Raw genomic sequence first — 18,628 nt, 5'->3', positions numbered from 1 at the left:
ATGATGTGGTGAAGCCATCCGATTTTCTGTATTAGACTATGCCCTTCTATGCATGGTGGCAAATGGGCTGGAATATCCCCATGGTGGATCTCTTTGGGCGAATTGACCGATGGTTCGGCCGGTTCCCTAAAAAAGGAAGCGATAAAGGTCCACGATGTCATCGTGCATTGTACCTTGAACGATCATTTAGAAATCTCATCTGTTGTGATGTCATCCAGAATGTCCCCGTAAGCCCCCATCTGCACTGTCAAATCATGATGATGACCAGCCCCACTCTCTCTGGGTACAAGACTGGCACTGATCCAACGTTCATTGTGCGGATAAACCCTGCAGTTTTTGCCACACCTTACCCGGTACCGAGGACTCGGCGAGGAGGGTTGAGGCGTTCAAGAAATCCACTAGCTCAGCCACTAGAAAGCCAATGTGGATTGTTTCAGATCCCAGATTTTTCGTGACGCGACAGTAAGTACCGAATAAGGTAGTTAGTGGAGAGAGGGGCAAGATAGGGTATGGGCGTGTAAACGAAAGCGCCAGTCCAATACTGGATAACGGTAGGTGGATGTTGTTCCGGGGGAAGACGTGGTACACTTGAGCACCTGAGCATCACTCTACACTATGAGAGTAGTCACCTCCACATGAAATGTCAAAACTGGCTTTGACCGCCTTACACTCCACCTCCTGCCCCTCCACATACTGTACAAGTTCTTCTTCTTCTAGTTTCCTATTTCCCCCTCTCTGGGGATCGTCACTCTTTCTTTTCATTCTGATTTGTTTGGTCTATTCTGGTATACATCCTTCTTGGATCTTCGCCCAGTTTGTGGATTTCCTCATGCCCCCAACTCCAAAGACCCACCCGATTTCCAATCTCCGCTGTTCACTTGTTGGACGCTTGATGATCTCCATTACGAGTAATTCGCGGATTTCCTATAATAATAATTTACCTTCCGGCTTCCAGAGTGCGTCCTCGTTACGCCCGCCCGGAGGTTCCAATCGTAACGAGTCCCCCCTAACCCTTGTACGACTCCATCCGAATACCCAACCCGGTTTTGATCGGAGTGCTACGCCCTAAAGCCCCTCATCGGGCTGGCCTGAATCGTGCCTTTTTCACCTTCGACGAACGAATCATATTGGACTACCATGTCATCGCCCGCGCGACAGACCTCAGACTCCCGCCCCAGTACACCGCGGAAACGGTCGGAGAGTGCTACAACAGCGCCGCGGCCAGGATCGATGCAGTCATTCCATAGTGGACCAGAAGGGAGAGACCGTTCACAGTCGGTCACTCATCATGATCTTCCGCAGGTCCCCAGTGCTGGATTTGATAGTATCGACCGAGTATTTCCCATACGATCAGTTGTCTCCGTGGATCCCCATGCGGCCTCACATGCTACCCATGCGCGGTCGACCATCTCACCTACCCGTGAAACTGCTGGCGCTCGTCAATATCCGATCATCGATACGCATACTTGGAATGAATTACAATCGAGATCCCAGTCTCCGCCCTTGCAAGTTCCCTCCAATTCGCCCTCGTCCCACCCTCGATCCAATTACGAGCCAATCATCCCGGGAGATACAATTCGACATGAGACACACGCTACAGATGATAAAACAGAATTGGCTAGCCACTCGATGGCATCACATGTCGCTCAACATCCTGAACTATATGCGAAGCCTAAAAGTCCCAGTCAGACAGGAAGTTCGACAACGCCACAGCCGATATCTCAGCAGCTAATGCCTTCCAACGAGCCCTATAATCATATGACAAGTAGATTCACCCATGTCGTGACAGACAGTGGCCACGCAGTAATCACCGGAAGAGATGGAGAATCATTTCAATACTGCGAGGATGAGCCTATCCGCATCCCTGGTGCCATCCAGTGCTTTGGCGTCATGATAGCGATGAGGGAGGAAGCGCCGAACAATTTTGTCGTTCGAATAGTGAGCGAGAACTCCGAGAAACTACTGGGGTATACGCCAAAACAGCTTTTTGAAGTGGGCAACTTCTGCGATATTTTGAGTGAGGATCAAGGCGATACATTACTTGATCATGTCGATTTTGTCCGTGACGATGCATATGACCCCAGCGTGGATGGGCCTGAGGTTTTTATCTTGACCATAAAGACTCCATCGGGAGAATCCCGTCGATTTTGGTGTGCCGCGCATGTCAGCCCGTCTCAAAAGGATCTGATCATCTGCGAATTTGAGTTGGAGGATGACGAGGTCAACCCTCTGAATGTTGATGGACAAGTGACTCCTGCCATTCCAGCCGAGACGCTTGGAATATTTCCATCGGCCGAACAGTTCGCTGCGAGCACCATTAACATCAGCCAGCCGCTACGTGTCCTGCGAAATGCACGACGGAGAAGAGGCGAGGCCGCCGCGATGGATGTCTTTAGCATTTTGACACAAATTCAAGAGCAATTAGGCAGGGCCAATGATCTAGACCAGCTCCTCAACACTACCGCTGGTCTAGTCAAGGAACTTACTGGTTTCCATCGAGTGTTGATTTATCAATTCGACAGTAGCTGGAATGGACTGGTAGTTGCAGAGTTAGTCGACCCAAAAACTGCAATTGATCTCTACAAAGGTCTTCACTTCCCAGCATCGGATATCCCCGCACAGGCCCGGGAGCTTTATAAGATCAACAAAGTCCGTCTGCTGTACGATCGAGACCATACCACGTCTCGCCTCGTGTGTCGAACATTAGAAGACCTCGAAACTCCGTTGGATATGACACATGCCTATTTGCGTGCGATGTCCCCTATCCATGTCAAGTACCTTGCTCACATGAAAGTTCGGTCCTCCATGTCGATCAGTGTCAATGCTTTCAACGATCTTTGGGGGCTGATCTCGTGTCATTCTTATGGATCTGCCGGAATGCGTGTCTCCTTTCCCATCCGTAAGATGTGCCGTTTACTCGGTGACACTGTATCACGAAATATTGAGCGCTTGTCCTATGCATCGCGACTGCAAGCCCGAAAGTTAATCAACACAGTCCCTACCGAAGCCAATCCTTCCGGTTACATTATCGCCTCCTCGGACGATTTGCTCCAGCTCTTTGATGCAGATTATGGTGCTCTTTCGATTCGCGATGAAACGAAAATCCTAGGTGGCAATGCCCATTCACAGGAGGTTCTGGCTTTACTCGAATTCCTTCGCATGCGCCAACTTAATTCGGTGCTAGCATCGCATGACATCATCAAGGATTTCCCTGATCTGCATTATTCTCCTGGACTGAAGGCAATCTCTGGTCTGCTATATGTCCCCTTGTCAACTGGCGGTAGCGACTTTATCGTCTTCTTCCGCAAGGGCCAGCTTACCCAAATCAAATGGGCGGGTAACCCCTACGAGATTGCGAAACGGAAAGAGACTGCAGGTTACTTGGAACCTCGCCATAGCTTTGCAGCATGGCAAGAGACCGTTCTCAGCCAGTCCCGAGAGTGGTCCGAGTCAGACGTTGAAACCGCTGCGGTGTTGTGTCTTGTCTACGGTAAATTCATCAGGGTTTGGCGGCAGAAGGAAGCTGCCATGCAAAACTCTCAACTTACTCGATTACTTCTTGCCAATTCTGCCCACGAGGTGCGCACCCCGTTGAATGCGATAATCAATTACTTGGAGATTGCATTAGAGGGCGCTCTTGACGCCGAAACCCGTGAAAGCTTGACCAAGTCTCACTCTGCCTCTAAGTCTCTCATTTATGTCATTAATGATCTTCTGGACCTTACTAACACTGAAACGGGCCAAGAGCTCATCAAGGATGAGACCTTCGAGCTGAACACCACTTTGCAAGAAGCATTTGATATGCTGGCCGGAGAGGCTAAGCGTAAGAATATTGCCTATTCTATGTCTACACAGCCAGGCATCCCTTCCAAAGTTCTGGGTGATCAGCGGCGTGTGCGCCAGGTCTTCTCCAATGTTATTTCAAATGCTATCCAGCAGACCCAGTCAGGAGCTGTCACAGTTGAACTATGGCGGTCCGCTAATCAGACTATGAGTGACTATGTTGCCGTGGAAATGATGGTGGTGGATACTGGTGTGGGAATGTCGAAAGACAAACTGGAAAAGCTATTCTCTGAGTTAGAGCAAGTCTCAACAGATGAGAATTCTTACCCTGAAGATGAAAAGTACATGACAGAGGAAAAGCCTCAGCAACGTGTCCTTGGTCTGGGGCTTGCTCTTGTGGCGAGGATTGTTTACAGCATGAGAGGACAACTCGGCGTCAAATCTGAAGAGGGTCGTGGAAGTCGCTTCAAGATTCTCCTGCAATTTCGTCTACCCGAAGGATCTGAAGCAGGCACAACCGAAGGTGTTCTTTCGCCCCATTCCACTGATGTTCCCCCTACACCGATGATCTCGAATGAGGAGTTTACTTTGACCCGTGGATCGACGGAGCGACGTGAAACGCGACGACGAAGCTCGGAGAGTTTGAGATCTGGGGGTAGTTCTCGCAGCGGGCGCAGCCAAGCGGATCGACTCATCAGTGCGATGCAAGAGCCTGCTCTTGTGCAAAAAGCTCCTAGCGAGGGTTCGGATATGAACCGACTCAGGTACTCCACTAGCCCTCAAAGTCTGAGTCGCATGTCGGCATCAGTGGGTTCGCCCCCAGGTCCAGCGCACGTTAGATGGTCATCGAGTGTCCAAGACCCTCTTTCTACTCTGTCTACCGTCACGCACACTCCTCCCCTAGGCCTTCAACCAATGTCAACTCCGCCTGCGCCAGGCACGGAGAATATCACGGATTCGGGTGTACCCATGGGTCCCCTTCGAATCTCCGAGCGAGCGAGGAAGAAGCCATCTATGCAGTCGGAAACATCCTACTTCCCTCCTGTCTCCGATTATCCAGGGCGCGTCGAAACGGTAGAGACTATTTCCACAGAGATCGCACCATCTACCACACCAACTTCGTTACCTCCAACTAGCCCGCAGCTAATGCATGTGCTAGTAGCAGAGGATGATCCGGTCAACAGCAAGATCATACACAAACGGTTGACTAGATTGGGACACACAGTAGAGCTCACCAGCAATGGCGAGGATTGCGCAACCACATTTCGAACTCACAGCCAAGCGTTTGATGTCGTTCTGATGGATATCCAAGTATGTCTCCTCCAACTTCCAATATATTAAAATGATCATCCCACTAACCTACTTTAGATGCCCATTGCGGATGGCTATACTGCAACCCAGATGATTCGTGAATTCGAATCCAAAGCAGGGACGGATTCACTCTCCCAGAAAGCCAAGCCTAATTCTCGCGTTCCGATTTTCGCCGTTTCAGCCTCGCTCTTGGAGTCAGAGCGGCAGAAGTATATTGACACCGGTTTCGATGGTTGGGTTATGAAGCCTATCATCTTTACCAGGTTGAATGAACTGCTCAGCGGTATTGTTGATGTGGATGCCAGAAAGAAAGCTACATACAACCCCGGTGAATGGGAGAATGGTGGATGGTTTTAAGGCCTTCCAACGTTCTCTCTTGGCATTTTTAACTCTCGTCATCTCTCATTGCATGATCTGCTGTCGCTTTTCTCTCGCGCAACATCATCCGTTCAATAATTCGCCATTTCGCATTTTTTTTTGAAATTTCCCTCTCACGACATTGACATACATGACGGATTCTTCCACCGTTCATATCTGAATCCTCTACGCCTCACCTCGACCAAACAAATTTCCTCAATCCTTGCCCTGATGTTCTTGGTACGATAAAAACTGAAATACCCTTGCATTGGCCATTTCATGCATATACGATTTTCTTTTTTCTGCTTTTGTCATATTTTGTTACCTGTACGACCAGGCCTGTAAACGTATGATGCCTGGCGTTTTTGGGGGTTCTATTTTTGAATTTTTTTTTTCGGGCAAATAAATTTATACCCAATCTTGTTTTATCTGCGTTGTCGCCTGCCAGGGCTATTATCAATCTGGTCTGTGGATGGGTATGTGTCTTTGATACCCCGATCTGCTTTTCATGTATCATACTCTGCTGGCAGACTCTTGCCCTGCATACGAACAATGAAATTCACGGTCCATTAAATTTGTTGATGAAAAGTTTCAAATGTAAAATAGTATTCAAGTAATATAATATATGCGTGTGCTGAAGGGAATATAAACTTGAACTTGAACTTTCAAGAAATGCACAGTATCCAAGAAAAGGGTATAGAGCTTGAAAGAGAGAGAACCGACCCAAGAAATTGTAGTCAAATTTCGAGCGCTATCCACCCAGGACAAAAGAGAAAGGAATTGAAAAGGAGCGAAAAAAACGGAGAAACACAATAATGAAACCAAAGCAAACATATGCAGTTGAACCACCTGAGGCAATGAACAAACTCCATAATGCAGTCTAGAGTTCTGTATCACTTGATCGACTTGCTCAAAACCGTCTCAACAGCACACCTTGTATCGGCAGACCCAATTCTTGGTCTTCCTTCTGTTATGTCGGAAGTCAAACAAGAACGTACACGGGAATGGGCAGGAGAAACCATATTTTCAGTGGAAGCGGTATCACGTAGCGCTTGATGGAAATCATATGTGCCACTCCGTAACGAACGACGTCTTTGAGTAGAGTCAGGATCCACAAAAAGGGACGGAGCTTCGATATCGGGAGAGACACGCGATTTCGCACGCATTATATCGAAGATGTTGATATCGCTGGACCGGCGTGGACTACCAGGATCATTTGTGCAAACGCAGGGTTGTGTTCGTGTCAACGAGCGAAGGCGTGTTAAAACACCGAATTCCAGCTTCAACTTGATGCTGTATATGACCGTCCTGATACTAACTTCGAGGTAGTGTGCTTTGAACTCAACAAAAACGAGTGCTAGGTCCATTAACACGACCAGGATGTTGACAAGTATCAAATGAGTTAGTACTCGTTGGCCATCACGACCGCGAGCTGGTATGACGGGTTTGAGAGATCGGCGGGCTTGGTTACTGTATATTCCGCAGATGATAAGGTCTTGGATGCAGAATCCAGTAAGTTGGATTCGGTCGTAAATGTGGGCCGCGCGGTGAAAGCGTTCGTCGCCGAGATTCACACCGAAAAACAGAACGGTCATGGGGATATGTAGGATTATAGCGTTGGTGATTATCATGCCCAGAACGCAACGGACTGCGGATCGATCCGGGACGACGAGTTGAAGTCGAGAATAAAGTACCATGGCTTGACCGGTGACCATTCCGTACCAACCGATGATGAAAAAAATGCACAAGGGTAAAGCAGGTACGTGGGTAAGGTAGTGAACTTGGGCAGAGAGTGCCTGAAGTAAGATTCCCCATGATGCCACTTGCATGCTCCAAAAGTATGTGCCACGGTACCGAGTAAAATAGTTGAACGTTGAGATACCGACTTCGATGGCATTGTATGCACCTATTGAGAACATGGACACAATCTCAAGAAGGGACTGGTGATTGATGACGAAGTCGGCCAGCTGCGAGGGCAGACTTCTCATGAGAGTATCCATGGTGGATGGTAACCATGGGCAGCATTGAAAAGGAGGGGAAGAAACCAAAACCAGATGAATTAGGAAGAGAAAGAAAAGAAAGGAAAGTCAATTTAGGAACCTAGGGGGTTTTTGAGAGATTGATCTAATCCCCTGACGCACAGTGACAGCGTCAACGGTGCGCCATACTGTCTAATAAATCTAGGATCGCCCACGGAATGTCATGTATGATTCCCCATCGGTATATGTGGACACGCAAAAGCCTTCAATGGGAACAGTGTGATAAGTTGACTGGTGGGTAAGTGATAAAGTTGAGGGGGGGTGCAGCGTGGAAAGCAACGTTGATCCTAGCCGGCGCGTGGATCGCGAGTCATGGCGCGGGCCGTCTAGATGGGCCTGTGCGAATCTTAGCATGAAAATGGGGCGAACTCCGATCAGACAAGGGTTCAAGTTTTTGGTCCCCAAAAAAAGAATCACATTTGTTTGATCGCTAGGCCGCCAGTCCAATTTCAAATATAAGACATGATCGCATCGGTGCTATGAGATTGGCAGGTAGTATCAAATTGGATCTATATCCATTTTCCAAGTCGACAGCCATGTCAATTTGAACATCCATTAACTGAAAAACAGGAGAACAGGGTTCCTAGTTGTCGCCCAACAAGATTTTCGGACATTCATCCCAGCATCGGGAAATGGAAAAAGGCACCAGATTCGGGAATCGGTATGATAAATGCCTGCCGACTTTTGCCATAGCACCGCGCACATCTGTTGATCTCAAATATCGAGTTCCACCAGATCCCGTCAGTGAAAGACGTTTTCATCACTCAGATTTCAGTTTATGAACGTAATGATTGGTGCACATAACCGAGGCGGGTCCCCGGGGAAGCGTAATGACAAGCTATCGGGGCGCCAGACAGGGATTAAAAGGCACTTGGCGGCTTCAACAAAGAAATGCGAGAACTTGTAGACCTGTCGAGGTTTGTTGGTGGCGTTGAACTATACTGGCTTAAAGACCCTGTTATAGGTTGCATCGTTGCCTCATGGTGAACACGATTCCTGGTGCGTGATTTAGCCATTAATAATAACCTTGGAATTTGTTCAGCTGGTTTGTAATGTAGTTCGAGGTTCACTGCATAGACATGCCAGGTGGCAATGAAGACTTTGTCATGGAATAGAGTTATGGAGAATGATCATCTTGAAGTCCACAAAGACAGATTCCAAATCTAGCCTTCAATTCGTGACATCTATCTCGTTCCGATTCCAAATTGAGGGCAATGTGAAAAAGGGATATCGAGTGTGAGGTATCAAGTATGAACTGTTTATTCCAGTTGGAGTCGAGTCCTCGAGGTGGTCCGTGCCCATGCAAACCAACCAAACATACGTCAACTAAGATGCGCCTTCATCGTAATTGATAAGTTGGAGCTTGTCACTCACCATGGTCTCATTTTGGCCCTGGAAGGTAAGTCTTTCAAAGCTTCTTATTTCTTTGTAAGATATATTGCTAACTCGATCCCCTCTAGGGCGAGGACAACTCACCCGCGTCCTTCGAAAAGACGCTGTCCACCCTTTCCACCAAGATTGCCCAGGCTACTACTCGCCTCGATCAACAGCGATCAACTTCACGTCGCTTCAAGGCACTCTGGACCCTTTACTCGACATTTGCCTACCTCTTTTATTCCATCGTGCTTGCACTGGTTTTAGGATGGGAGAGTTGGGGCGTGAAGGAATATGCCGCCATTGCTGGTGGTCCCGTTCTGTATGCGAACATTTACCCTTGCTTATTTCGCCGATACAGGAATAGCGGTCACTAATATTCAATCTCAAAAATAGAATTTACGGGGTGCGCACGATTAGTGCCCGTCTCTTCGATTACCGGATCTCGAAAACCCAGCGCGGTCTGAATGAGCTCCAAAAGCAACGCGACGAGACCATCGAAAAGCTCAAGGTCGCCACCAAATACAACTCTACGCAACAACTGCTAGAGAAGTACGGAGCCGAATCTTCAAAGCAGTCTCCGAGCCCCAAGGCCGAGTCTAAAAAAGCGAAGCCTGCTACACCGCATCCTCAAGTCCAGCGAACTGGACTGCCCCCTCCTCCCACCGCAAATATTCGCCGTCCTCCTCAATCACCAGCTGGGCCAGTGAACCCCACCTCACCTCCTCCTCCTTATCAGATTGACCCCCAACACCAACCTTTACCCGCTACCCCTTCTCCGATTCCTCAACAATCCGCCGACGAGCCTGGCTTCGCGCCCAACGCATTCCCGAGTTCCGGCCCAGGCCAGTACATCGAGCAACCGCATTGGTATGACCGCCTTTTAGATGTACTTCTGGGCGAAGATGAGATGCAGCCGCGCAACCGGATGGCCATGATCTGTACTACATGTCGCCTTGTCAACGGCCAAGCACCTCCTGGTATTAAAACCCCGGAAGAGCTCGGTCGCTGGCGCTGCGGAAGCTGTGGATCATGGAACGGAGTCGAAAGTGAGGCGACTCAGATCCTCTCTACCTTGCGTCAAGATGTCGCCGCAGAGAGCTCTTGGGGACCAGGTCCAGCTATTGCGGCGGATGGACAATCTCAGCCTTCTGAGGGTGAAGATTTCGAGGAGCTAACACCCTCAACTGAAGAAGAGCACAGTAATGAATCAGAAGGTTCCGGTGATGGGGAGATTCAGGATACGCAGCCTGAAGAGGCCGAGACTCGGCCCGAGCCCGTACGCCGATCCAAGCGTGGAAAGTCGAAGCAGTAAATAGCTTTTATACAATTTGTTCTGCCTGATCTCAACGCACCGTCAACTTGGCTCAAATGCTGCCCCTATTGTATTAGCACTCAATTTTGACTTGCACTTTTTGCTCTGGAATTGGCATTCAATTATTCTCGAGTGCTCGAATTATATAGTCATGTTCACAGATTCTTTTAGCCCCCGACTTATTATGCATTACTTACTTAGGAACCTACTAGTTCGGGAAATCTACATAATAACCTTATGCTCTGGCCCGGGGTCCGGCACTGGCATGTATAATTAGATCACTGGCACCAGTATGCTATATACAAGCACTAGAGTTCTACCACGATATATTAAGTGGGAAGCCTCCAATGTTACTACTACTACTAGTACTACTAGCATCATGGTACAGCAGGATCATGATGACTAGAATCAGCATTCAAATGCATGTTAAGATAGTAGCAACCTTGGAACTGGCCAACCTGAGATTCAGTTTTAGCTAGGAGACCTAAGGAATAATGGTAACATTTGAACTTTGCAATACCAGAGGAGTTTCTGTGATAACAATCCATGACAGCATGAGAGAAGGCAGCGGCAGGACGGACACCATTTATCACTGGCAGCGCGAGAAAATGAGCTTCATCACCTCAGAAAGCTCACCATTACTCTGCGGTGTCTTCGAATCATCCACAAATATGTAACCAACACTCATTTTGCTCTTCGTCAAGTTCGTCAAGTTCCTCTCTATCTTCGCCTTTGCATTCGTTTCCATGATCGTGGTGTTGTCCATCTCCATCTTTCTTATTCTCGTGGTCCTTTATCAATCGCTCAAACCATGCACAATCTCGTTCATCTCAGCTTTGTTAAGACGCCCTTTTTTAGCCTCTTCAACATTGTATCCATGTGTACGGAGATGGCTGCGTAAATGTCTTGTAGCAAAAATGGGACACTGCATTCCAGATGTCAGTAGGCATTCCCAAGGTTTCAAGGTTTCATGGATATAACCTACTCTTCCATGCTTGCAATCAGTAGCACGGCAAAAGAGCTCTCCATGAATCAAAATAATCTGGCCATCGGAGTTCTATAGATGCGGATATAAATGAATGGATCAGTATCATCGTCGATAGATGATATATCATAGAACAATCCTTACCTTCTTATGAGAAGGATAAAGAAGGTCGATTTGCCCATGGGCTAGATATTGCCAGGAGGCGATGCAGTTCTTGAGATAGAGGGGGACTTCTGGAAAAACGGTGGTATCCGGCATGATGTGCTCAAAATGTTTGATCAAATACTAGAAGATAGGTAGAAAATATTTGAAAGAAAATGCTGCATTCAAGTCATGTTCGCTTCACGAAGTCACGGGGCTTTCACGATTGATGTTTTCAAGTGATAATCCAGGCAGGAGATGCGTGGAGCTCTAGGGCTGGTCCTAGTGTTGGATAGTAGTAGTTACTAGTAGTAAGATCCAAATTCTCGCAACTCGGACATCTAGACTACTGTGTCATTATAATACCAGTTACCAAACGCAGGAAACGTTCAGAAAAATCTCGTCTTGCTTAGGTGCATGTATAACTCTTTATGCTTTATCACTTTCTATTAGGTTAGAACACTTTGAAAGCCGCTTAACCAGTAATAGCACTCTGGTACAGGAGGATAAATAGAGATAGCAACTGGCCAAATTTATTTTTAGCTGAGAGAAGCCAGCACTAGCAGTGGGCTGGACAGACACAATTTATCATCATGAGAAACTCAAAATGAGCTTCATTACCTCAGAAAGCACCATGGTCCTGTCACGGTGGTGTATTCGAATCAGCCACAGCCTAGTAACACTCATATTCCTTCAAGTCTTCGTCTTCCTCTTCGACTTCATCTTCATGGTGCTCCTTCTCGTTACCTTTCTTTTTGCCCTGGCGTTTCTTTTCATGTGTGTGGCCATGGCCATCTCCATTTCCACCTTTCTTATGCTCTTGGTTCCTCATCAAATGCTCAAACCACTCCATAGCGGCGACCTGCTCGGTTTTGTTAAGACGCCCGTTTTTGGCCTGTTCAACAACATAGCCATGTCCCCGGAGATGGCTGCGTAGATAGGAAGTCGAAGGCAGGGGAGACTGTATATAATTAGCATTTCAATATTTAATCGACCAGGTAATATAACCCACTCTGCCATTCTTGCAATCGGGAACTCTGCAAAAGACCTCTCCAAGAGTAACGATAATCTCACCATTCAAGTTCTAGTCATATGAATAGTAATGAAAAGATCAGCATCACCAAGATAGTTTTAGGTCAGAATTTATTCCATGGAACACTCATTACCTTCTTGAAGGGGGGATGAACAAGGTCGATTTGCCCACGGGCTAGATAAAAGAAGTACCAAGGGCAGGTCTTCAGGAAGGCGGGGACTTCTGGAAAAACAGTGATATCCGGCATGATGCTTGTGATAAAATAATATAAGAAGATGGAAAAGATTTTAAATAAGAAACAGTATTTAAAGTATACTTGTTTTGCGAAGTCACGAGACTTTCACGAGAGCTTTCAAGTGATAATCTGAGTCCTGAAGATACGAAAACGCTTAGAAGATGTTTGAGAACCTACAACTTCAAAGCGGCAACTGGCCAAATTCATTTTTAGCTAGGAACAGATGTAATGCAATGACAGACCCAGGAATTTCACTGATAACCATCCATGATTGAGGCTTTTGCTAGGAGATGACAATATGAGAGAAGCCAGCAGTAGAACGGTCAAAAAATCAAGTTATCATGAGAAAATGAGCTCCATCAACTCAGAAAGCTCGCTGTCGTTATGCGGCGTCTTTGACCCTCAAAAACCTAGTAGCACTCATATTTGTCTTCATCTTCATCTTCATCTTCATCTCCATCTCCATCTTCGTCCTCGCCCTCTTCCCCTTTGTCTTCATTTTTGTTTTTGTTTTCATTTTCATGCTCACGTTTAGCTTTCTCACCATTGATCTTCTTATCTTGATTCTTCATCAACTGCTCAAACCACTGAAAAGCAGCGGTCTGGTCCGCCAAGGCAGGAGAACGTTTCTTTCCTTCTTCAACGTTGTAGCCATGTGTACGGAGATGGCTGCGTAATGAGCTTGTAGAAGAGACGGGAGACTGCATCCAGTAAGCATTCCAATCGTTAATAGATGAGCTAGTGTAGAGCTCACTCTGCTTTTCTCGCAATCACGGACTCGGCAAAAAACCTCTCCAGGAATAAGTGTTACCTGGCCATCCGAGTTCTAAAAGCAAATAGATCAGCATCATCAACATACTACTTATTCCGTGGAATACCTCTCACCTTTTTGTACGGGGGATAGGAAAGCTCGGTGTGGCCACGAGCTAGATATTGATAGTAGGGATTGCAATTCCTAAGAAGAACGGGCATGTGTTGAAAAATGGTGGCAGTGATATCCGGCATGATGTCTTTGGTGAAATTATATTAGCAGATGGTGATGATTTGAAAGAGGACAGGGTATTTAACCCTTCAAGTTGACACTTCAAAAAGTCAAGGGGGCTTTCACGAGGGCTTTCAGGTGATGATCCAGGAAGGTTGCAGATGCGTGGAAGATGCTTGGTGTTTGAGGACCTTCAAATATTTTTTGAAGCAGCTCCAGCTCCAAGGCTGACTCTAAGATTCAAGATCGAGTTAATAGTTGACAAACAACCTGAGCCACCACTCTATGTGCACAGTCTGGATCCGCCGTAGCCTTGGAATCATGCACTGATTTGAAGAGAGGTAGATGCTTTTTTTTTCTGACCTTGGAAGTTCTAGAGTTCTTTGTTTCTTTCCTTATATCGCCATTTCAGAAAGCATACCGAGTCTCAAATTGGAAAGCTGGATTTCTAAACGATTGGCTAGAATCTTCAACGAGAACCACCCAGGCACTGTATCATTACATATAATACTGCTAGTAGTCACCTAGGCTAAGAAGGAATTGAGAAAGATCTATTAAATTTTAATTGAATATTGTACTAGTATGAAATAGAAGCCATCAGACTCTTTCGTCTGGTAAATGAGCGTCATCTGGTGGGGCATGTTCCTGATGTGTGGAAGAAGCGCCCTCTGTTGACGATCCATTTTCATAACTCAACCTGACCTCAGTTGTCTTGACTATACCACCCTCCTCAGCCGCCAGGATATTCTCTTCACTATCCTTCGCCTGCAAAATACTCCCCATGGTCGGAGTGAAATGTTCCATCTGCGGACGTTTATTATAGCTTTGAGGATATGAGTGGAGTTCAGTGGATCGGCCATGATAATGGGTACGAGTATGACCAGAGGCAGAACGAGCTGAGCTCAAGAGGCGACGGAAGACGATGAGAAGAAGAGGACGGATAGGAGGAACACAGCCGACTATAAAGACGACCCATTTCTCAGTTTCATTGAGAATGATCAATTGGGCCATATAATCTGGAATTTGTTAGTCTATACTCTCGAGAATGTGGGTATAGTCATGCATACATGTAATATCATTGGTGTCATCCAGAACTTTGAGGAAGGTTGTTTTCACGATCGCACAGACACAGGCGACAACACCCAAGCCCATCAAGACACAGAGACCGATTTTCACTTTCCGGTCGAGTTGGACGTGCCAGAAGAATGTAATGGGGTATAGTGCGAGAGTCAGATCGCATAACGCGGAGAAGCCTATGAAAGGAACTGAGGTCAATACACATTTCATACTGCTAGGTGAGATATGACTTACTGCCTTGGAAATAAGCAACCCGCATGTTCCGGGCTCGCCCATCGCAGTTCCCTGGGAGATCATCATTCCATAGCTTTGCACGCGGGGAACATTGAGTCCAAATCAAAGCAATTGTGATACAATTGAGTAGTAAGGTCGCAAGCCCAACTCCCCACAGGAATATGACTCTCTTCCGACTTTCCGGTCCGTGAATTTGTTGCAGAAATGCCACAATGGCGAGTTTTCCGGTAGCTGCGGCGATGATGCCCAAGGATTGATTAATCCAGTTCCATTTGATCGCGTGCTTGATTTCAGTCGAAGTGAGATCTGCTTTGTGTGCACCGAGGCCGGTATTGATACCGACTCCGAGGAATATGGATCCAAGTGAGGCGATGATCTATTGCGAAACCCATTATTAGTGCTCGTGTTGGGGTGGGGAATGGCATGATGCGTGGACAGTGAGATTGCATACAAAGGTAAGTAGACTCAAGTATAAATCACTTCGAATATGCCGAGTGATCCGCCATGTTGTATAAACGCGCGCTATTATAAGGAAAAGTGCGACACTGCCTTCAATGGCAGTCAGAATCACAAGTCCCTTGCCACTACTATTTAGTGACGCTTGTGCTGCTGAGTTTGTCATAATCTCAATCTCAACTCCAGACAAAACGAGTGAATAGCCAAGGGAGCAAAATATCCATAGAGAGAAATGATCGGTCAATGGTCAAGAGAAATAATGAAGAAGCTTCTTATTTAATTAATTTACGAAGGTTTTTCGCACGAGAGCAAAATGCCTCTGTCCACAAATTGAACCGAGGGGGGGGGGATTTCTCCGCGAACAGCGTCTGGGGAAGAGTTCCAAAGTCCAGCCATCGGGATATCCATGGATTTTAGAGTGGGTTCTAGAATTCCCAGTTCATATACAAGGCCTATGTATTGGTCTGTACCTGCAGGGATCGGAAATTTGAGAACAGTGGGAGATGCCCCGTGCGTGATACTAGGATCGATTCTCTCTCGATTTTCCAATGACCAGTAGTAGTTCACTGGGTCAATGCACCTTGATCATAGACTAAACTGAAAAATGAGGACATCCGTGGAAGATACGTGGTTTGACTCCACATATCGCACTTCTTGCACCAGTCATGATGCATTAACGGTCATCGAACGTTCCATGGTTGCGGGGATTTGCCCCGGATTGATTTGCCCCGGATTAGGGGGGATTAAGCTAACCATTTCAAGTTGATAATGTGGAAATTCACAATGATTATAACAAATCATAAGTTGTAAATGAATTTCAAGGGGAAATTTGGAGTTTTCAAATGTTCTTGGTTTCATAATGCCCCCTTTGAACTCAGCCCCTAAACCCCTTAGCCCCCATTTCCAGAATAGCCTTACTATACTAAGAAGAACCACTCGCTCAACCTAAACAGGTATGTAAGATCAATTTTGAGATTATAATAGATGGTGGCAACTAATTCAGAAGTGGGGGCAGTTTGGATCTTACATACAAAATAGAATCAAGTCCACGATTTTGAGATCTCAATTCTCTACATTATAACATTAACAAGTCTCAAGTTCCCCTGTGGCAACATTCTCCTCTATTTGAATCAGACCCATAATAATCCTTTGATTCATCCCTTGGAACATTCCAAAACACTTTTAGGTAATAGCATTGAAGCACTATGATTCGCTTTCCATACCCATAAGTGACTGGTTCAATAGACTTAAACGGTACATCTCAATAATGGTTATTAATTACTTTGGTTATCGGGATGATCCTCGTCTCCAGGTACGCTTTTCTCCACTTCCCGGGACACGATGTGGGCAAATGCCGTGATCATCATCGTGACGATCGGACCCAGCTAATTATCTCCACTCAATTTTAGAGCCCAAGTTATCCAAGTCACTGTCTACATTTTTTGAGGCTTCTTGGGAAATCTCAGTCGCCTGAGCCTACCAAAAAGTCCGCTTGGAGCAAATTGAATGTCCATGTTGTTGGGGCTGGTACAGCTGGGCTTACAACTGCTATTGCACTAGCACGCCAAAGTCATACTGTGACTATCCATGAGCAGGCACAGCAATTATCAGAGGTATTTATCATATCATCTTGCATTTCCATCGCGATTGCATCAAAACTAATGTCGTATGTAGGATGATGCCGGCATCCAGATCCCACCTAATGCCGCTCGCCTATTACTCAAGCTGGGACTAGGTCCCTATCTCGAAAAATATGTGGCTGAGCAAGAGAATGTATTCCTCCGCCGGTGGCAAACTGGTAAAGTCATCGGGCGCACAAAGATAGGATACGATTTTCGACAAAAGTTCGATGCGCCTTACTGGGTCATTCATCGCGCTCACTTCCATAAAGCCATGCAGGACATGGCGAGGGCTTTGGGCGTGAAAATTGAAATGGCCTCGAAGGTTGTATCGTACGACACTGCAGCTCCTACTCTTACACTAGAGGATGGGACTGTTATTCAGGCTGATCTTATTGTCGCCGCTGATGGTATCTTCATTGATCCTTTTTCTCTCTCTTACATCTACTAACTGCGCTTAATAGGAGTCAACTCTCTGGCTAGAACAAATATCCCACGAGCTTTGGAGTCCACGCCTCATATCACGGGCTTTGCTACCTATCGTGCAGAGATCGATATTGATCGGATGAAGGAGGATCCCGAACTAGCAGAGCTTGTAGACAGATCATCCATGAACCTTTGGTAAGTGGGTCTGAAGGCCTCTTTGGAATATCATGCTGATAAAATTATTTGCAGGCTGGGAGATAATCGTCATGTACAAACTTATAAGATCGGCCCAGGGAAAACATTCCATATGGTTATGAGTTATCCAGATGACTCGGCTGGTATGGAGGACAGCAACGCCGACCCAGTGACTGCTCTTCTTCATATGCGACAAGAGTTCACTGGCTGGGACCCACTGTTAGTACCATTCAACAAATCTCCACATCTCTCGAATTCCTTTATTAACCTTCTCAGGTTGACCAAGATCATCAATATGGTCCAACATACCAAGAAGTGTCCCATGTACAGTGGCTCACGTCTGAAGCGTTGGGTGTCAGGCAAATTTCTAGTCCTTGGAGACGCAGCGCACACAATTCTGCCTTATATGGGGCAAGGTGAGCAATTTCAACACTATTCTTCTTTGGGATTCATTCTGACAGCAAGATAAAAAGGTCCGGCAATGGCTGTTGAAGATGCCTTGGCTCTTGCTCACAGCCTGGGCAGACTCACCTCCAAAACACAAATCCCCTTAGCCCTCTCAGTCTTCGAGAAAGTGCGCGTTGAACGTGCAAACCAGATGCAGGAAGCTAGTCTTCTCAATGGGAAGATCTGGCATTTCCCCGATGGACCACTGCAGAAGGCTCGGGATTTGGCCATGATGCCCGAGGTCAAGGGGCAACCCTTTTCTCACAGCCCGAATCAGTGGAGTGATCCGACCACGCAAATGTGGTGCTACGGGTAAGTTCAAGTTTCGTTCTCATTCTCCTGGAGTTGAGCTAACTGGTAATTATTAGATATAATACGGAGAAAGAGATTGACCTTGAATGGTCGAGGTACCGAGTCTAGATCGCTGGTCGATTCAAGACATTTACAGCATGGAGTTAACTTGAGCGATTGATTATTCTAATCAGCGACATTGATGTTAATATTATAAAGAGTTAAGATTTTTCTTTTGATTATGTGAACTTCATTACATACTATCTGATGTGCAGCACCAACATTTGGATATTCAAGTTTCATAGACATAGAATGATTGAATGAGTGG

At 46.5% G+C, this 18,628-nt stretch overlaps 7 protein-coding genes across 7 annotated transcripts; 3 read left to right on the top strand and 4 right to left on the bottom strand.

Annotated features, from left to right (window-relative positions):
* Positions 1-1,137: 1,137 nt before the first annotated feature.
* Positions 1,138-5,451, top strand: fphA (putative sensor histidine kinase/response regulator; the record flags this gene model as incomplete). Its single annotated transcript, XM_057096180.1, has 2 exons — positions 1,138-5,094; positions 5,152-5,451. 2 exons carry the CDS (start codon positions 1,138-1,140, stop codon positions 5,449-5,451), a joined length of 4,257 nt encoding a protein of 1,418 aa, XP_056942151.1.
* An 893-nt stretch (positions 5,452-6,344) lies between these two features.
* Positions 6,345-7,451, bottom strand: N7483_012752 (uncharacterized protein; the record flags this gene model as incomplete). Its single annotated transcript, XM_057096179.1, has 1 exon — positions 6,345-7,451. The coding sequence occupies one exon, from the start codon at positions 7,449-7,451 to the stop codon at positions 6,345-6,347; it is 1,107 nt and encodes a 368-aa protein (XP_056942150.1).
* Positions 7,452-8,865: 1,414 nt separating this feature from the next.
* On the top strand, positions 8,866-10,179 carry N7483_012751 (uncharacterized protein; the record flags this gene model as incomplete). The annotated part of the gene is made up of 3 exons (XM_057096178.1): positions 8,866-8,889; positions 8,951-9,186; positions 9,261-10,179. The coding sequence occupies 3 exons, from the start codon at positions 8,866-8,868 to the stop codon at positions 10,177-10,179; spliced, it is 1,179 nt and encodes a 392-aa protein (XP_056942149.1).
* A 1,799-nt stretch (positions 10,180-11,978) lies between these two features.
* Positions 11,979-12,585, bottom strand: N7483_012750 (uncharacterized protein; the record flags this gene model as incomplete). The annotated part of the gene is made up of 3 exons (XM_057096177.1): positions 11,979-12,266; positions 12,318-12,389; positions 12,472-12,585. 3 exons carry the CDS (start codon positions 12,583-12,585, stop codon positions 11,979-11,981), a joined length of 474 nt encoding a protein of 157 aa, XP_056942148.1.
* Positions 12,586-12,983: 398 nt separating this feature from the next.
* N7483_012749 (uncharacterized protein) lies at positions 12,984-13,545 on the bottom strand (the record flags this gene model as incomplete). The annotated part of the gene is made up of 3 exons (XM_057096176.1): positions 12,984-13,274; positions 13,328-13,399; positions 13,459-13,545. 3 exons carry the CDS (start codon positions 13,543-13,545, stop codon positions 12,984-12,986), a joined length of 450 nt encoding a protein of 149 aa, XP_056942147.1.
* Positions 13,546-14,152: 607 nt separating this feature from the next.
* Positions 14,153-15,242, bottom strand: N7483_012748 (uncharacterized protein; the record flags this gene model as incomplete). The annotated part of the gene is made up of 3 exons (XM_057096175.1): positions 14,153-14,571; positions 14,623-14,808; positions 14,867-15,242. Coding segments are annotated over 3 exons (981 nt in total), but the record flags the coding sequence as incomplete, so codon positions are not given.
* A 1,347-nt stretch (positions 15,243-16,589) lies between these two features.
* N7483_012747 (FAD-dependent oxidoreductase) lies at positions 16,590-18,429 on the top strand (the record flags this gene model as incomplete). The annotated part of the gene is made up of 8 exons (XM_057096174.1): positions 16,590-16,634; positions 16,732-16,935; positions 16,997-17,351; positions 17,406-17,562; positions 17,617-17,781; positions 17,839-17,978; positions 18,036-18,321; positions 18,378-18,429. The coding sequence occupies 8 exons, from the start codon at positions 16,590-16,592 to the stop codon at positions 18,427-18,429; spliced, it is 1,404 nt and encodes a 467-aa protein (XP_056942145.1).
* Positions 18,430-18,628: the final 199 nt, after the last annotated feature.

Source organism: Penicillium malachiteum (assembly GCF_028827825.1).
Source record: "Penicillium malachiteum strain IBT 17515 chromosome Unknown utg000005l:1.0-9002435.0:326005.0-9005861.0, whole genome shotgun sequence".
NCBI lineage: Eukaryota > Fungi > Ascomycota > Eurotiomycetes > Eurotiales > Aspergillaceae > Penicillium > Penicillium malachiteum.
The sequence above is the reverse complement of the archived record's forward strand: the minus strand, read 5'-3'. Positions and strand labels throughout refer to the sequence as shown.